The sequence below is a fragment of the Anoplopoma fimbria genome, chromosome 6 (assembly GCF_027596085.1).
Source record: "Anoplopoma fimbria isolate UVic2021 breed Golden Eagle Sablefish chromosome 6, Afim_UVic_2022, whole genome shotgun sequence".
In the NCBI taxonomy this organism is placed as follows: domain Eukaryota; kingdom Metazoa; phylum Chordata; class Actinopteri; order Perciformes; family Anoplopomatidae; genus Anoplopoma; species Anoplopoma fimbria.
The window spans coordinates 22,306,160-22,326,042 of NC_072454.1; the positions used below are offsets into that span (position 1 = coordinate 22,306,160).

Sequence of the window (19,883 nt, forward strand, 5' to 3'; positions counted from 1 at the left end):
GCTAGCGGCTAGCTGTACATGTAGCGGGGATGCTAGCTAGCTAGCTAGCTGTAGCATTCGGAGCGGAGAGGAGAGCGCTGGCACTGCCGCGTACACGTTGTTTACGTTGTTTACGTTGGCTCCGTTATTTGTTAGGCTGGTAATTGTAAACATAGCTGCGAGCTGCGTTCGTCGTTCTCTTGTCTTTCACCACGGCAGTCCGCTACTCGCGTTGCGGGCGGTGTTTGGAGGAGTGAACTCCGTCACTTGCAGATGTAAACAACGTGACGTCGCCCAGTATATCCGGCACGTGGCTGGGTTAACCTTCTTAATATGGTCGTAGAGAGAACACGGTGGAAGCACAGTTAGAGGTTTACATCTGTTGTTTGACTGTTTGTTAAACCAATGGGGGAATGTAATTGACTTTGGCTCGGGAGAACGATGTTCTCAATCGTTTCTAAGTCAATATTAACTCGTTTATGGCTATACTAGTGTGTGTCCAGTCTCTGTTTTTATTATTATGATAACTATTTATCATTACCAGCCACTGGATGAGAATATTAAGTTAATTTCTCCATACTTTGTCCTTAAGTCCATACTCCTGGGGTAGACCATAGCACTGTGTCCAATATATGTTGCCAAATATTCAGTCGACAGAAGAACTGACGATGCTTTTCTGCTTGAGCAGTGCCAGACTTGCTTACTTCTTAACGTGACAGCCCACTGGTGGGTCTAGGGGATGTTTGTTTAGCAGTCAGCTGTTTGGAATTGTTTCTAAACGCACAGTTCACATGACTTTGCCTGTTGAATGTGTTCCCTGCACTCATGACCCCTCCCTCCGCTGTCCTTGTTGCAGAGCTCTATGCCAGCAATTATGACAATGTTAGCAGACCATGCAGCACAGCAGCTGCTGGACTTCAACCAGAAACTGGATATCAACCTGCTGGATAATGTGGTGAACTGTCTATATCACGGGGTGGGACCGCAGGTATGTTGTGAAGCATATACAAGTGCTTTATTACCTATTCAATACAAAAAAAATCTAGTGGTTTGTCTTAAATGTAATTATGCCTGGAATAAAAGGATCATTGTTTGATTTTGACAAGCAGCTGCTTTTCAATGTTCTCTTTAACCCACACCTGACTAAAAACACACCACATGTTAATTATCCCTCTCCTTTTCGTTTTGCAAGGTGGTTGCAGCACAGACAAGTCTAGAATTTACTGGTGTCCATTTGCAAGTTTCTCAGTGTTTCATCTAAAGTGTCATTCCAAAATTTGTATTGCAGCAAAGAATGGCACAAGAAGTGTTGACGCACTTAAAAGAGCACCCGGACGCCTGGACGAGAGTGGACACCATCCTCGAGTTCTCCCAGAACATGAACACCAAAGTAAGCAAGCTCCAGTGCAGAAAACATACGAAAGACACTTACCTGTGCTTTGAGGAAGTGTATACTATCACAAATTAAATTTGTAAAATTAAAAAAATAAACAAAAACATTTAAACACTAGGTCACAGCGGTTTGCTGACAGCATGCTTTAAATGATATAAAATCTGTTTTTTAAAGCAGTTTGATGCAGTGTGAGTGCATATTATTAGGTGCACTTGGCCCCAGCAGAAGTCGAATAATTAGTCCTGGCTGTGTTGGCACCATGCCCTAGCTCTTGAGCCATGCAGGACCTCTTGCCCTCTGATAAAAGGAATTCTGTTCTGAACCTACTAGATGATCAATTGGCTTTGCCCATCACATCCTGGTGATAAAATAATACACTACAAAATAAGCCTTATAGCACTTTGCCCAGTTGGACCTGAATGGGAATGAGCCCCATATTTCTCAATCATACCAGCTATTCCTGTCATCTATATTTATTTAGTTATCAGTGGGTTTGTTAATATGGTGCAGCAGTAATGCCTGGTCTGTTTTTCACATCTAGGAACGCAATTTTGAAGCAAAAATCTTGATTAATCATCAAGAAACGTTGCAAAATAAACATAAATGCGTGCATTCTAACATACTTCTGTATAACTTGCATGCTTTATGGCTCATGGATTAGATGAGACTAAAAATGCAGGGAAGGTCAAACCTATTTTAGTATCTGGTAAAAGGGCCGTAGCTTGCATATGTTAGCGTCAAATAGAAAAATTATATTATTTTCCCCAATCCCCTAAATACTTAGATATATGTGCACATCTTAGTTTGACTGCACTCTCACTTAAAGCACATCATCAAGGTCAACAACACCCTTTACCTCACAGTTAATGCATATAAACTCTGGTGCTGTGCCCACACACAGCATGGGCTCTGATCAGCTATGGCAATCCCATTACATAGTATGTCAAATGCAGTATACCAAAAAAATACCAGGATGTTCAGCTGCATCCGGCCGCATTTTGCAGTATGCAAACCAGCATGCTTTTCTGGCTATTCCAATCTTTTGCTCAGGGAATATATGAGCAACCGGGTCAAAGTTCAAGGTGCAATGTCTTGACAAAGTAGTAGGTCCCAATTGAGTGTCCACTGCGTGCAACGGAACGTACTTTGTAAGGGCGGCTGCAGGATGTAATGAAAGTAAAAAGTATGCAATATGGAACGCAGCGCATGGGTCCAGCTGATAAGAACATTGAGACCGATATAAACTAGATCCAGTGTGGTCAGTTAATATATTCTCCATTTTTCAAATGAATAACAGCATTAACTCGATCATTAACACCCCTGGCTCTTCTCATCTGTTATTTGAAGTCCTCAGATTCATGTTGTTCCTCAAAATATGTCCACAGATAAGTGAACATGGTGCCAATCCTGTGCACTGATAAAGCTGATAAAGCAAACTGACTGTGAATAGTGAACCTAGGGATTCACTCTCCAGACACATTCAGGGATTCACAATTTGTATTCCCAAAACAAAGTTGCCTTTTCTATAAAAAACAATCAAGCCTAATCCATAAATTGAATGTCCATAATTTGAAATTAATCAATGCACTGCGTATGAAATGAAGTGCAATGAATCCAGGGCTTCCTCAAAGTACACATCGTGACATTTGCTTTTTTTTGTTTCATTTTTTGCTTGCCTGTAAGAGTGCTTTTAACACTGACGTTCATTACTAATGTCTAATTTGAGTCTAGTTTTAAATTTGTCATTTGCCAAGAAATAGGGGCATTAGCGGAAAAGAGGAAACAAAAGGTTAACACCTATTGAATTCTGCATTTATCTTGTTTCATTGGTAGAAAAAAAGTGCATCATTTTCGAAGCACATTTGAACATTTTGGCCTTTCTTAGCAACTGCAGTAGTAGTTACAATATTTGCAAAAAAACATTTTTTTACTGAATTCAAGCTGTGACTTTTTTGATATTAATCCCAATGTTCCATTATGTTTATGGCTTGTAATAGGAAGAAAAGGGGTGTGTCATCCTGTGCGTCATGACACAGCTAGGCTTTGACGGCAGGCCTCCACAAGGTCTACCCTTTTTTGAATTCCCTTTGACTGAATTCTGTTCATCCGTTTCTATTGCATCTGTTATCATTGGACAGAGGGAGGGTGCAGGCTGCAGTCAGTAGGCTCCATTTAGAGAGACACAAATCTGTCGACGGCTTAATTTCACCTGTAGGGATCATGGCTCTGTCGCCGCCCCGCCCTTCTCTCTTCTTACAGTGCATCCTCTTCCTCCTCAAACCCCTCTGTTCAGACGAGACCCCTTTTTGACTAACGTGCTTTCTTCCTGCTTAAAGAAAGTCACAAAGCATTCGGTGCAGTCAGCTGTTTATAAATTGTCCTTCCTTACCTCTTGTGGTGGTTTTGTGCTAAGTGTGGCAGTTTAAGATGAAACGACTGTCACCGGTGTACAGTCAGTGCGCCTGTAAGGAGATTTCACCTTTTTAATCTTCCTACATCCATCGTCCGTAGCACATTGTCTTAATCCCGCTTTAATAACATCCTGTTCTACACGTCATTTTTTCTTTTCTTTTTTATTATTTTGGAATCATTGTAACTCTTGAAATGATGATCCCTACAGTTGAAACAGTCGGTTGAAGTAACATTAGATAAAAAACAAACTGTCTCTTGTTTCTTGTTTTTTTTTTTTTTTTTTCTTCATGCTTCACTATTAAGCAGAAATTAATACAGGGCATAACCTGTGGTTGGTCTTGCTGTTCCTTTATGACACACCAGTTAAGGGGATCTGATTTAGGCTTGCCTTAGACTTTAACATAATCTATATTTTAGGCGTTGGGAAAATTGACTCACTCGCGTGGTTTAGGGTTGGGTATCGATTAGATTTTCTTGGTTTGGATTGTCGATTCTCAACGGTTCGTTTTTAGCACGCTATCTGATAAACAAAAGAAACTAAATTGTGAATGCAAAAAAAACCAAAACACCTTTGTTTGGGCTACAATAAAAAGTAATTTGTCATTAAAGACAGGGTATTTTGTTGGGAAAATATATTTTTAAGAAGAAAAAACTGATGAAAATTTATATAATATTATCCCGGTGGTATTTTTGGATTTATACAAAAAACTTTATTAAAGCTACAATAAAAAGTTATTTATCATAAACGCCAAGGTATTTTGTTGAAAAAAAAAATATATTTTTAGGCAGAAACAAATTGCTGAATATTAATATAATATTATCTTACCCAGTTGTCTCTGGGGCGGTACTACAAACGGAGATGCGCTCCGCGGAGATGTTGTTGAGAACAAAAAACCCTCATGCTTATAAAAAAAAAAAAAAAGCATGGCGCTGCGTGGGTTTGGGGCTTATTGCTCGAGGTACCAATGAAGAAAATAAATGTCTACGTTTCATCAGTTTTAATCAGACTGGGGTTTATACCATTATGAAGGAGGAGTCCTATCTCTGCAATCATTTTTCTTTTTTCCTCGCAATGATCTTTAGAAACAGGGCTTTCACATTACAAACATATATACAAGGAATGCGCGCTTCAATGCACAACGTCAAAAAACAATTGTCGATTCCCAACCCTACGTATTATCTGTATCCTCGGTAAAAGAACACTTACCACAGACCTTTTCATGTCTCCCAGACCATTAGACTCACCCTTGGAGCAATCAGAGCCAAAGCTGGTTAACGGATTGTTGCATTTTTCTGCTGTCTTTTGCTGTCTGGTGTGATGCTGGGAGAAACAGCAGGACTTCTGCAGTGTTCCAGCTTAATGCTGCTTGTAGAGATAAAAAACAAAAAACAAAACACACACACACAAGTGAAAATCTGCATGGAAGATGTGGTTCAGCCAGTTCAATTTAGATTGCAAGTTATTACAGGCTGGTCCACTTCATACTGTTATAATGTAATAATAATGTCTTGTCATAATGGCTTCGTCCTAATGCTTCTCCTCTCTTTGCATGTTCCAGTACTATGCCCTTCAGATTCTGGAAACGGTTATCAAAACAAGATGGAAGATTCTCCCCAGGAATCAGTGTGAAGGTAAAAAAAAAAAGTACTTTTGTGGTACAATTCACGAAATGTCTTTAACTCAGTCAGCGTCGGTGCCTTTTTAAATGCTGTGGCGTGCGGTTGCCAAGTCAAGAAGTGTCCCCCCGCTAAGCATGCCGGTTTGTTTTCTGCTCGACTGGCCTGCACTGGCTGCTGCAAGCCAGGTTGGATTCTGCACTGTAGCCGTAGCTTTAGAGGGGGAACAACATAAAGAACAAAAACAACACCTAGCACAGTTTTTTTTTTTTAAAGCTTTGTGAAATGTGAAAGCATCTTTAAAGAAGCAGTTGGAGATATTGCTATGCTTGCTAACGTTGCTTTTAAAATGTTAAAAAATTTGAATATCTTTCAAGAGAAGGAGGGACAGGTTTTAATGGACATAGATTATTCCCTACCACGGTGTCTTTATTGAAACTACTGCTAGGAGTTGCAAATGTCAGGAATGTTCAAATCTTATTTATAGGGGCTTCTAATCCAAAGTCTTTGGAAAGAGTCGAGATTTTCATTAAGAATTATCAACGGGACATTTTTTACCAAATAAATTCTACTTTTAGAAATGTTCAGACTTTAAATGCAGGGTTGGTAATCTTTAGGTTCTAGCTCGAGTACGCTAGATTAAAAAAATCATCTATCTGGAAAAACGCAGCCCAGTGTTGCCAACTCTTTTCAAATGAGAGTGGCTAAAAGTACTAGCTCCAAAAGTTGCACATTCTAGCAAGAATGTCTGAGAAACACTGACAGCCTGTCCCTTGAAGGCCTCCCTCCAAATCCACTCCTTGAAAATTATCATCATGAACATAAACAACTAACATGGCTATTGCTTACGCTCACATCTGTCAAGCTAACAGCTTGTGCAAGGCTACAGGGGTGAGTAATTAGAGCACGGGAAAAAACGTGCAGGCAGGTTGCCCGTCCAACCATTACATTCGACCCGAATGATATGATTGGATGAGCTTATTTTATTCCTGCGACAGCCGAAGATACCAGGTTTTTTCTTTTTTTTTGAAGATTACCTACCCTGCCTTTTAATAGTTGCTTTTAAGTGATCAATTCCCTGTTTTCTTAGTTTTCAAAATTGTCCTTTGTTACCAAAATAATTGAAAACAGAGTGGGATGAAAATTGTCTCAACAAAATTTGGTTGGAGCGAAAAGCAATGATTATGCAATTCATTTAATAATCATGTGTAAATCAGTTAATTCTGCCTCCCTCCATTCTTCTATAATTTTGTTTTTCTATTGACCTAAGACTTCCCTACTTCTGACCGTAGATGCCTGAATTTTGTTCAAGTGGCAAACCCAGTGCAGGGCGACCGGCAAGTATGTCTTTTCCCCCCCTTGTGTCAGAGTATTGCCTTGTTTTCGGCTCCGCCCACCACACCCCAGCACACCAATTTTTTTAAAAACACAGATACAGTGTAGGATGAAATGGGAGGGAGCTGAACATTTTTTTTTTTTTTTTTTTTTTTTTTTTTAAATTTTAAGTGCTCTGCTCACGTTGACAATCTTGACTGTCTATAAGAAACCTGGGAAAATCTTAACTTCTGCTGAACTGACCAAAAGTTTTGCGCCGTTGAAGTTAAGGGGCAGTTGCAGCCCACAGCCTTTGTATTTACCAAGAAAATAAATGGGGGGGGCATTGTCCAGATTCATTGTGTTGAGTAACGTGCTCCAGGCAGCCCGTCATGTCAGGATGTGTTACACTGTTCACAGGTTCATGCTCACAGTGTCTTCCTGATGTCTCTGTGTGTCCTTCAGGTATAAAAAAGTATGTTGTTGGTCTCATTATCAAGACTTCATCAGACGCATCAAATGTGGAGGTGAGTGAACTTTGAATTCAAATTACATTATTTTTGTGGTGGTTGTACATGTGAGTTAGTGCTGGACTAACTAGTACTGGAGGTTGACAAAAATCCCAACCAATAAAATATAATGAACTATAATTCTGATTGCATATTTGGTTGATATTTAGGTTTTCTTCCAGAGAAGCTTAAATGTACATTTGGGCACATGACTGTGATTCTCCACAGTAATTTAAAAGAATTGGACTAAACGCCGTGTTGTCAAGGTAACACTTATATTCACTGGTCTGAGGCTTAGCTTGCCATGGCTATGGTCATTCTGTTGGCATTTGACACAGACAGCCAAATTTACAAATCAGAATGGATCTCATTTTGTTGTGTGTTGATGTGACATCAGAGCAGCCATGAGTAATGCTGGTAACCATAGCGCCGGGTCGTCCAGACCAAAGATGGTGAACTCAGCTGCTTTTCAAAGTGTTTTCAGTCCAACTCGACCGCAAAACAACAGGAGGGTTGAGTCGTTACGACCGTGTTTCACCTGCACCGACAGCAATTTAGTCTTCCAGAGATCGCAGGGTTTGGCCATCTGTAAACTAAAATCACACACTAAACTGTTGGGTATTAACTCAAGTAAAAAAACACTGCTGTTTGACTCAACTGTAGGATCATGACATGGGTTGTTTTGAAGTTATACCTGAATCTATCCCTTTCCCTTTGGTACCCAATATTAGCAGTGTTTATTATTGAACACCAGCACAGAGACTATGACAGTTTCAAAAAAACAAAAGTGAAACTGAAGGAAAGGGAAACTTTGAAAACTTAGCTGGAATCAGAAAGGAGCTGGCCATTGGAGACAAACATGTTTGCTTGTAACCAGAGCTCAGCTGTGGATCAGGGTCAGGTTTAATGAATGGGGAAAAAAAAGAAAGATAAATGACTATCTCTCACTGCTGCCACCGCTTGGCTTTAAATATTCAATGAATAACTTCCTGCTGAGTAAGCATAACACATTAAACCCATCGGTACCAGGTTATATATTATTGTAAGAATCAAGTCTCTAAATGATCTGTTATCCAAAAAGACACATGATTTGCTGCAGTGTAATAGACTGTATTATATTATATTATATTATATTATTATTACTCCCTAATGACAAAACAAAACATTATGGATCGACTTTGATTCTTACAAAACATAAAACCTCAAAAATGTAATGTTTAACTTTTATTGAAGTTTTTGTCCTTCTGTAGCGACACCACCCTTAATTGTCTAACTGTTTTGATTTGTGACCTCTAACCCTTTGTTTCGTTAAATCACATTACATGTTTAATGCTGTGAAGAGATGACAGAAGCCTTGTGTTCTCAACCTGTATGACTAATGGCACTTATTTATTTATTTGTACTTTTAGAAAGAAAAGGTGTACATCGGCAAGCTGAACATGATCCTTGTCCAGGTAAGCCTTCAAAACTAAAAACAAGTCAAAGAATCTTGCTACCACTTTCCCATTTAAAAATAAAGGAAAAAAAGAAAATGAATTAGTATTGTCTATTTGACTGTAATCCATCATCGTGGGAGCCCCAGCTGTTAGAACCACCTTATTGAGCTCTGTTAAGGCACTGAAAAAGGTTTCCAAAACCCACAGCGTTGCATGCGAGTGAGTATCGGAGAGGCACAAAAAAGTGGCAGCAAACAGTTTCGATGAAGTTATCCACACTGACAGCAAGAGAGCACACCGGAGCGGGAAACTCAGCTCTAGCCACTCACATCCCACTCGTCGCCTAGGACGACCGAAAGCCCCCGACCGACTGCTGAGGCACAGAATGATACAGAGCACATTAATATACAGAACAATATCTGAGGTCCGACTGGAGAGAGAAGTTGTCTTGGTTTGTTTTAGCTAAATATGACATAATGGCTCTGAGTCAAGCTGGATGGTTAGTTTTAGTCAGAAGGATTAAGATGACATGAATAAACTATAGAAAGAGATGAAGCATGAGGGCGGCTGTGGCACATGAGGTAGAGCGCTTGTCCCGTAACCACAAGGTTGGTGGTTCAAACCCCTCTACCGGCAACATGCCGAGGTGTCCTTGAGCAAGACACCTAACCCCAAGTTGCTCCCCGGGCGCTTCATTGCAGCCCACTGCTCCTCCGGGATGGGTTAAATGCAGAGAAATAATTTCCCCATTGTGGGACTAATAAAGGCTTAATTATTATGAAGCCCTCTGAGACTGGAGGTAATACATGTGAACTAAAGGCTCTAAACCAGTGATTTTATGTTAATGTTCATTTGTTTGCATTATGGATTAATGGCTTTTCTGCAGCTACAGTCAGCAATCCAGTGATTAACAGAAAAACATATTTTCACCACATACACTAAATGATGGACAGTTTAGCACATCGTTCTGTGAAACACAGCACTATAGAATAGTATGTTGGGGCATCTTCCTGCTGCCTCATCTTTGGCAGTGATCCTTTTGAACCTGAAGATGTCACTCTTAATAAGCCTGACTCTGAATCTGACCCTACAACTGTCTAGGCTGGCCAAGTTCATGATTCCTTGTGATAAATTGCATATTTATTGTCCCTGAATGTCTGAGTGAAGGCAACCGGTCTTGTTTAGAAAGGGGATCAACTTGAAGAGTATAAGCTGCAGTATTTGTTCGTAGGAAACATTAGGATGTAATATATCTCATTATGGGTGTAGCAGGGTTTTTTTTAAGCAGCAAGAGGTTTTCTACAATGACACACTGTAAAAGTACAGAAAAGCATATAATATTACAAGTAGTGTCGGCGTTGATTGTATACTTGCTACAGGAAAGCACTGAGTCTTGTAAACGCCAGGCTGTAGAAACGACAGGCCTTCCCTGCGTCCTGAAAACCCTAGAAAATAGTTTCCAGTCATTGAGAACACATGGAAAAGAGAGAAAAGGTCAAATGTTCTGTTTATGTACAAAATATCTTTGGTTATAATGGGGAAATGCTGTGAACAAACCACCAAGTTGAATAATTCAAGTTGGATGACCTCACATGACGCTACTTTCTTTTCTTACTGGTTTTAAACAGTTGAATATTGTTAAACTGGTTAGCATGTTTAGATCTGAAGTTGCTGAAGTTTTAGGGTTTGTGATTCAAGTCTGGAGCCCAATTGTATGAGAGTCAAAACAAATACTGGATAACGGTACTTTTTGCTTAACTTTGCCAGCATTGTGTCTTCAAGCACAACGCTGCGTTGTTACGATAAAATGGGACCATGACATAAGAAATTAACTTTTGCAGCGTTGGCTTCACAATAAACTGAAGTGCACTTAGATTATTCAATGATAAATTGTTAATACACATGTAAGAGAAGATTTCATAAAGCCATAGACTTCCACAGAGAGGAATGTTTTAGTGTATGGCGCGATTCCATTCTATTATAGCAGCTAGATTGTCACTAGGAACGTCCTTAAAGAGTGTGGACCGCTTCAGTATACTGAGATGTGTATCGGAAAGGTTTCCAGTTTTACAAATCGGACTGCACTGACCTATTGATACATTTTTGCTCATTAAGCATAACACTGTGTGTGTGTGTGTGTGTGTGTGTGTGTGTGTGTGTGTGTGTGTGTGTGTGTGTGTGTGTGTGTGTGTGTGTGTGTGTGTGTGTGTGTGTGTGTGTGTGTGTGTGTGTGTGTGTGTGTGTGTGTGTGTGTGTGTGTGTGTGTGTGTGTGTGTGTGTGTGACTTTGCATTAATGCCAGTGAGACTTGAGTCACTGCCTGCGTCAGCAGAGCTAACATCGTTCTGGCCTTCAGGGACTGTAGAGCTCCAGATTCCACACTGCTCCTCAGGAGGCTGTTTAAAATGCTTGTGCTCATGTATGTTGTGTTTGCAGTCGTGTGCGGAGAGTATCTTTTGATTCACTGGATTTTCATTAACACACCTGGATGTATTATCAAAGTCAAACAGAAAAGGGGGCCACATGCCTGGCCTGGGATTGAAAGGAGGGATTGTTATTTTTAGAAAGTCACAGATTCATCAACCTTGCGTTCTCATTTTTAGATCACATGTTGGTCGCAGTGGAATCTGTCACCACTGAACTAGGGCTATACAGTATATCGATAATATATTGTGATTTGAGACTATTTTGGGAGAATTTGTGATATGGTAATATAGCAATAATGTTGTCTCTTCCTGGCTTTAAAGGCTGCATTGCAGTAAAGCGATAACGTGGTATTTGGTCAAAAACATGGTGATTTTCTCCAAATCCCACAGCCCTACGTTGATCAATGTAACCCCAATCCATGTCTGTGCCCCTGTGTCCGTAGATCCTGAAGCAGGAGTGGCCCAAGCACTGGCCCACCTTCATCAGCGACATTGTCGGAGCGAGTCGCACCAGTGAGAGCCTTTGTCAGAACAACATGATCATTCTCAAACTGCTCAGCGAGGAGGTCTTCGATTTCTCCAGTGGACAAATGACCCAGGTCAAGGCCAAGCACCTAAAGGACAGGTCAGCATGCTGCGTCTTCACTGACCTCTGGAAGCATAGTTTCGTGGTAGAAAGTATTGAGGACTTAGTTTTGATGGCATTGGCGGAAAAAGCTACAGTGAACTCAATGTATCTGAGTGTACAACCAAAGTATGATAATTCATAGGTTTTGCCCAATTTAAGAGTCCAGTACTTTGAGAACATCTTGAAATATGATCTCAGGGTGTTGGCATTTGAAAATATCGCGGCAGGCAATTAATCCAATGATGTAACGCTGTGATCTGTTCCAGACTTGCAGGCAAACAACTGCCATTGACGTGCACTGGATCTTTGCCTCTTGTTGACATTTTTATTTCCACTACATTTGACACATCAATCAGTATTATTACAAGTATGATGCAATCTATGTGCAATGTCAATGTTGCCTGAATTAAAAGCAGTTGTGCTCTCTATTGCTCAGACAGTATGAATGATTCACTTGCAACTGTGATATAAACTAAGGAAGCAACTGACTGTTAGTTTCATTATCTGTTATTCTGACGATTAATCGTATGGTCTCTAAAATGTCTGAAAATAGGGAAAAGTTTTATCAAAGTTCAAATTTATGTCTCGTTTAGGCTGAAACTGCATTTCCTGCCATTTTTTGCATGAAAAATGACATAAACGATTGATCAATTATCAAAACAGTTGGCGATTATCTTTCGGTCGATGAACTAATCAATAAATCAATATTGTTGCAGCTTTAAGGCAAACAGTTGTAGGCCTGATGTCAAAAGTATATACGCTTTATCCCCCCTCATTTTCACTCACAATTGTTGCTTGTCAAGCTTGATTGACTCTGGTTGATATTTCTTTATGTTATCTAGTTTATATGTACAGTATATATATATATGTATATGTATGTATGTATATGTAGTTATATAAAGCTGTCCATATTTTGTATGTGAGCTTTCTTGGATTTGAACATCCTATTCTGTACAGTTTAAATCGTCACATAATGCCAAATGTTTGTAGTTTCTCTTATGTCTGTGTGTAGTTGTAGATCTTATGCAACTCTTATACCTGAATATTTCAACCACTAACTTTAACAGTTGACAGTCAATTTAAAACTTTGATTCATCAAGAAGATGTTCTTTCATGCTTTGATACAGAATATTGGGGATTTTCCTGCATTGTTTAATTGCAGAGGCGGTCACCTTGACTGAAATAATGACCACCCTCTCCAACAACAGAAAACATTAATACACTAAAGTGAAAGCATCAAAGTGAAGTTGATTTCCAAGAGAGATTATATTTGTCTCTAAATGCAGGAAGATCTCTAATAATGTCAGCATCATAATGTGTTAAAATTCATACAGTATGTTCCATAATGTGTCTTTTATTTCTTTCAGCATGTGCAATGAATTCTCCCAGATATTCCAGCTCTGCCAGTTCGTCATGGTATGCAAATCCTTATCTCTTTCTTTTTGACATGTTGTACAATCATTTATCACCGATCTCTCTCTCTCACACACACACACACACACACACACACACACACACACACACACACACACACACACACACACACACACCACCAGGGTTGGTCCTTCAGCTGTTTGTCGTCTCATTTGGTTGCACCTTAGGAAAACTCCCAGAACGCCCCCCTGGTCCACGCCACCCTGGAGACCCTCCTACGTTTTCTCAACTGGATTCCTCTGGGGTACATCTTTGAAACCAAACTGATCAGCACATTGGTGTATAAGGTGTGTACACAGATGCACGCGGTGTCACTCAACAAGTTGACATGGAATTGTTGGATTCTTGACCGACAATGTGTTTGAAACGAAAATGTTTTGTCTGCAAAATGAATCCATCGAGTTGTGAAGCAAGCTTAAAAATACACAAATTTTGAAGGGATATTTCAGGTGTTTTGAAGGTGGGATTAATGAGGTGCCTCTCCATAGTCAGAGTATCACCTACAGTAGATGGAGTTTGGAGAAACAGGGTACCAGCACAGAAGCAAAGCAATGTACTGCTGTGGACGGCAGCAGCAAAACCTGTTTTACCTTAAAAAAATGTATATCATTTTAAGTGTACACTAATTTAAGTTCACTATTTTCCAAAATGAAACTTAAATATAGTTTTTTTTTGTCAATGGAGTCTTGAAAGCTTTGATCATTTTCACTTTCAGTTCAGTTCTCTATCGAAAATGTTCAAATTTTAGCATTCACTTAAACTGATATGGATTCTTTAAGGTGTCTGTTTATTCCTCAACTAAACGTCTGCTTCGACTGTTTTCAGTTCTTGAACGTGCCCATGTTTCGCAATGTGACACTGAAGTGCCTCACAGAGATCGCCGGTGTGAGCGTCAGCCAGTACGAGGAGCAGTTTGTCACGCTCTTCACCCTGACCATGTGTCAACTCAAACAGGTGGGTTACCCTCAGGTTCTCACATTCCCATTCAACGTTGTTGTACAGACACTAATCAGGATCTCCATGTTCTCCACATCCACCCAGATGCTGCCTCTGAACACCAACATCCGGCTGGCCTACGCCAACGGGAAGGACGACGAGCAGAACTTCATCCAGAACCTCAGTCTGTTCCTCTGCACTTTCCTCAAAGAGCACGGGCAGCTCATCGAGAAGCGGCTCAACCTCAGAGAAACATTAATGGAGGTACGAGAGGAAACAGTCAGTCAGTCAGTGGTGTGACATAAACAGATAATTCATCCAACAAAAAGGGAGTCTCCTTTTAAATATTTGTCTAATCGCTCTCTTGCTCCTCCCTCCAGGCCCTCCACTACATGCTGCTGGTGTCCGAGGTGGAGGAGACGGAGATCTTCAAAATTTGTCTGGAGTATTGGAACCACTTGGCTGCAGAGCTCTACAGAGAGAGTCCCTTCTCTACGTCCACGTCCCCGCTGCTCTCCGGCAACCAGCACTTTGACGTTCCACCACGCAGACAGCTCTACCTGCCCGTACTCTCCAAGGTACCACACACAGCCAGCCACGCTCTATTTAACTGCTTTATGTGAGAATTAAAGCCGTCAATGTCTCTTTTTTTACTTGGCGTTGATATAATATGAGTAGACAATGCATTGTCAGGATGTCAACATGGCCATAAGCTGACAAACTCAACATCCAAGTATTTTGGATTTGCACTGCTGTAGTTTAATTTATGAATGCAACTTTTGTTTTATCTTTTAAGAACGATTTCTTACTTACAAGCAGTTTAATGTTTAGGAGTGCAGAAGGGTTTCAGTGGAGCCGTAGCTCCTAGTCATACTAGAATCAGTTGGTGAAGCAACAGGTGGCTGCCAAACTGCTGCCAAAAGATTTACTTTTAGTTTAGTTACAGCATTACTGAAAATCAGCAGCCAGTAAAGCAAAAGTAACTTTTTTTCTACATTGTAGATTAATATTGAAGACATCCAAACTATGAAGGAACACATGGAATTATGTGCTAAACAAACAAATGCTCAACAAACCAGAATATGTTTTAGATTTTAGATTCTTCAAAGTAGTTTAATGAGAAGGTGTGTCCAAACTTTTGACTGCTACTGTATATATATATATCAGGGCTGGTCAATTTATCGATATTATATAGATACCGTTAATATGAGACTGGATATTTTTGGATATATTGTATGGCGTAAGTGTTGTCCTTTCCTATTGGTAAATGCTGCATTCCAGTTAAGTGATGGACATATGTCAGCATTTTTACATTTCCAGTTCCCTTGTCTTACAGTCAATGAGTTATTTGAATGGGTTTTTGGTCAGATGCCTAAAAGGTCTTTGGTCAACACAAGCTTAAGAGAATTTAACGTTTTGTTTTACGACATAAAATACGTCAGTAAATACCCTTCTGGTGAATGTAGAAGATTGAAGGTGTCTTTAAAAAGGCGGTTGCTGCCAAGGGGCTTAATGAGACTACAAAACGTCAAAATGCCGACTAGTCTGCCTTTAGCTGCTGGTGGTCGTGTAGTTGGATAATACCTGTTTGCCCTTTACTTTTTATGATGGCTATTGCTTTTCAAAAATCCTCAAAGTGGTGTTCATGTGTGAAGATTATCTTTCTGAAGTATCCTAAACGTTTGTTTCCCACAGAGTTATTTTCTCCAATAATCCAAATTCCAATCGAATTGGATTTTTGATGAGAGAACCAGTGCAGTGCTAACTTCCTGGTTGGCCTACAAATTCTAATTGTATAAATATTTGTGTTAACCCCAATGGTCAACCCGACAATATCGATATCGAGCTATTTGGTCAAAAAAATACTATGACATTTGATTTTCTCCATATAACTCAGCCCTGGAGTATAAAGCCTTGAGACTCACTGTGCACCACTGATATATATGTATATATATATATATATATATATATATATGTATATGTATGTATATATATATATGTGTATATGTGTGTGTGTTCAAACGTGAGAGCAGTGAGGCTGTTCTGCGAGGTGTGTACTGGCTGACAGGTGTTGATCCCTTGCGACAGGTGCGTCTGCTCATGGTGAGTCGGATGGCAAAGCCAGAGGAGGTGCTGGTGGTGGAGAATGACCAGGGAGAGGTGGTCAGAGAGTTCATGAAGGACACCGACTCCATCAACCTCTACAAGAACATGAGAGAAACCCTCGGTATGATAAGAGCGTCCAACTTCACATCCAGTGTCAGAGATTAATAGCTAGAAAACACCATCTTTTGTCATTGTTCTCAACGGACAAAATATGTGCTTTTTGGCTGTAAGTCGACCTTACATTGTACACATACTGATGGTACAAATCTCTTTTGTCCTCCGGCACCCCGCAGTGTACCTGACTCACTTGGACTACGCAGACACAGAACGCATAATGACGGAAAAGCTTCACAACCAGGTGAACGGCACAGAGTGGTCCTGGAAGAACCTCAACACGTTGTGCTGGGCCATCGGCTCCATCAGCGGGGCCATGCACGAGGAGGACGAGAAGAGGTTCCTGGTCACTGTCATCAAGGTATACTTTTTTTAAAAAGCCCTGAAATGTTTTTATAAAAAGAACTAACGTGCTAGTTGTTGCACAAGTAACGCTAGTAAAACTAACTCCTAAAAGGCAACCAAGCTGAGCTTTTGGTTGCCGAAACAGAAAATATGATTGCCACTTTTAGTCACCTGAATTTGAGTGTTTGGGATAAGGAAAATGTGACATGGCATACATGTCATCTGCATGCTTTGCAGTCTAATTTTCCATCCAGCTCAAAGTTGCTGTGACACTTTGCCTACCAACAATTTTTGTTGTGTTTTCGTTCAGGTTCATCTGGTTCTTTGTCAGTTGAATATCAAGTTGCGTATTTGTTTGTGTCATTGACTTGTTAGTTTTATTTGATTAATCATTGTTTCCCGCGAGTAAAAGCACCAATGCACATGAATCGTTGACTAGTTCTGGTTCTGACTGGAACAGCAATATTTCAATATCACTAATGCAACGAATATAAAACAAATTTAGCTGTTTGATGTTGGTACTTTTATATGTTAAAAAGTGGCCGCCACTGTTGCCAACCGAAGGCCAAGAATTTTTTTCCAATTCCTCAAAACCCTTACTGTCGAGCCTCGTTTATGTCTGTAAAAAGTTGAATCTATAAATTGGGAAATGCAAAAAAATGATGATTCAAATTATAAATCAACATTCAAAGCTGCTCTCTTCCAATAATATATTGCAGTTCATCAGATCAGATTTATGATGCCACTTCTCACACCATTGTATAAAACACCGGGCTTTGTGTCTGATTCTAAAACCCTTGTGTGTGTCTCAGGATCTGCTGGGTCTGTGCGAGCAGAAGAGAGGGAAGGACAACAAGGCCATCATAGCCTCCAACATCATGTACATTGTCGGCCAGTATCCACGCTTTCTCAGAGCCCATTGGAAGTTCCTCAAAACCGTCGTCAACAAACTCTTTGAGTTCATGCACGGTGAGAGACGGTTAGGTTTTGAAAAGTGTAATGCATTTGGTTTAATAATGTTGGGTATGTAAATATCTGCTTTTTTAATTTTGTCAATCTCGATGACAATAACTCCATATCATGCTTCATCAGAGACGCACGATGGTGTTCAGGACATGGCCTGTGACACGTTCATCAAGATCGCCCAGAAGTGCCGGCGCCACTTTATCCAGGTGCAGGTGGGAGAGGTGATGCCCTTCATCGACGAGATCCTCAACAACATCAACACCATCATCTGTGACCTTCAGCCTCAGCAGGTCAGCAAAAACATTTCAATCATATCTCGAGGTGTGAGAGATTTCTAACCACAATTCTGGTTTAAAATGATTTCCCTTATTTCTCCTGTTTGTGTCCAGGTGCACACATTCTATGAGGCAGTAGGTTATATGATTGGTGCTCAGACGGATCAGGCTGTTCAAGAGCACCTGATAGAAAAATACATGCTGCTGCCCAACCAAGTGTGGGACAGCATCATTCAGCAGGCCACCAAGGTAAGAGATCGATATAATACCACATATTTGTTTTAAGTTGACCCCTTTTACCAGTCTATACGTCTACGTGTGCTGATCTGTTACCCCCCCCCCCCCCCTCCTTCAGAACGTGGACATCTTGAAGGACCCAGAAACGGTGAAACAGCTGGGCAGCATCCTAAAGACCAACGTCCGAGCTTGCAAGGCCGTGGGACACCCCTTTGTCATCCAGCTGGGACGGATTTACCTGGACATGCTCAACGTCTACAAGTGCCTCAGCGAGAACATCTCTGCTGCCATTCAGACAAATGGTAAGGGAGGTGTGTGTTTGTCTCTGCTCCGATAACACCTAGGTTCTTCTCGTTGTTTTTCACGCCATCATGTCACATAAAAGTCGGTAGAGGCTAACCATTGCATTTTTCAACCTGGGCCTTATTTCCCCCATTTGTTTGTTTGGGACAACAGTTTTTGAAATTGGTCCGGTACTGAAGGTGAACGCTGCAGCCAGCACCCTCAAAACGGCTGCTGTGTAACAGTTCCAGGCAATTCTCCATTAAAATGGCTTGTTTTTGCCACAAACTCAGATTGTTGTTATAATTGTCTGACAACATTATGCAAAAGACGCTACGGAGTAATTAGACCAAATCAAGCAGAAAGTAAAGAAATCAGTTTGTTGTCTTACCAAGGCCGGCTCAAGTAGAAGTCTCGTTCTGACTTGTTACCTGAAGAGAACGTTGGGTCTGTCGGTAAGAGTTGGAGAGAGGAGTGCAGGGAGGTTTGTTGTGTTTGAGTACAGAAAGCATAGCACTACCATTTTCTTTTTCTTTTTTTTTTCAAGTCATGGTTTAACATTAATCTGATTTGGACAAGGTGGATGAAGGCTTACTCTCTCACGAGATTTCTGAATGAGACTTCTCCTTCGGCAAGACTTGATAAAGTGCCCAATACCTGACTCATTTCTAAAACTGTTGGCCTGGAACTCTCCCCAGGGACTTGGAACCTCTTGAGGAACTCTAAATTAAGTTCTGGGGACATTCGGCCCTAGTCGTACTTTCTACAGTCCAGGAACTTGGGAGGTGTGGTTTGTCACTGACTGGTCGCACACACAGCGCCGCTGCTCCAACTCATGTACCGCTTCATTCATAAAACAAGGAAGTACTCTATAATCTATTCAGGATGAGGCGGGAGCATTTGTCTTTGTTTGATGACATTAAAAGTAAAGTTGATTCTAACTTTGCTGTAAACTCCCCAACTCATTTAAGAAAAAAAAAAAGACAGAGAGATCACGCGAGCAAGCTGAGAGGGGGAGAAGTGGAAAAAAGACTTGATGTTGTGAATGACAGAAAGTTATTTTCTGATTGTTTTACGTTCTAATGACAAACAAACACTCAACAGATGATCTACTGTGGAGACAGGCTCTCTTAGTTTCGCTGCATCCCATTCATTACAGCCTGCATCAGTTAATACTTTGCAGCAGTAAATGTCTTCTTAGTGAGACAAAGCCAAGGTGATTATTATTTCTTTCAACGTGTTTTTATATGACACAGGCGGGCACACTGAACTGCAGGCCGCAGAGTGTGTTTAACCTTTGGACCAGCAGCAGCCCTCGTCGGTCTCTTCAGACCTCCATGGAAACCCAGACAACAAAAACCTTTTAGTTCCTCAAAATGTAGTCCCAGGACTACAGTTACCAGGAACTTCACTTGATGGAAACGGGACGTAAGACACAAAAACAAGGCCACACGGCGGTCACATGACAGTAGTTA

At 40.6% G+C, this 19,883-nt stretch overlaps 1 protein-coding gene across 5 annotated transcripts in view; it reads left to right on the plus strand.

Moving 5' to 3' along the window:
* The window catches only part of xpo1b (exportin 1 (CRM1 homolog, yeast) b), a 29,105-nt gene that overhangs the window by 1,015 nt on the left and 8,207 nt on the right, over positions 1–19,883 (plus strand). For 3 of the 5 annotated variants that reach the window (XM_054599640.1, XM_054599642.1, XM_054599643.1), the window contains exons 2-18: positions 836–967; positions 1,268–1,369; positions 5,344–5,416; positions 7,181–7,242; positions 8,634–8,678; positions 11,529–11,710; positions 13,081–13,129; positions 13,315–13,434; positions 13,973–14,101; positions 14,189–14,347; positions 14,464–14,661; positions 16,172–16,310; positions 16,483–16,664; positions 17,461–17,617; positions 17,741–17,904; positions 18,004–18,138; positions 18,245–18,437. In XM_054599640.1, the coding sequence (XP_054455615.1) occupies positions 842–967; positions 1,268–1,369; positions 5,344–5,416; positions 7,181–7,242; positions 8,634–8,678; positions 11,529–11,710; positions 13,081–13,129; positions 13,315–13,434; positions 13,973–14,101; positions 14,189–14,347; positions 14,464–14,661; positions 16,172–16,310; positions 16,483–16,664; positions 17,461–17,617; positions 17,741–17,904; positions 18,004–18,138; positions 18,245–18,437 (2,215 nt within the window). In that variant the 5' untranslated portion in view covers positions 836–841. Of the gene's footprint in view, positions 1–647; positions 706–835; positions 968–1,267; positions 1,370–5,343; positions 5,417–7,180; positions 7,243–8,633; positions 8,679–11,528; positions 11,711–13,080; positions 13,130–13,314; positions 13,435–13,972; positions 14,102–14,188; positions 14,348–14,463; positions 14,662–16,171; positions 16,311–16,482; positions 16,665–17,460; positions 17,618–17,740; positions 17,905–18,003; positions 18,139–18,244; positions 18,438–19,883 lie in introns of those variants that run through there. The other 2 variants (XM_054599644.1, XM_054599645.1) reach the window with 2 other exon arrangements.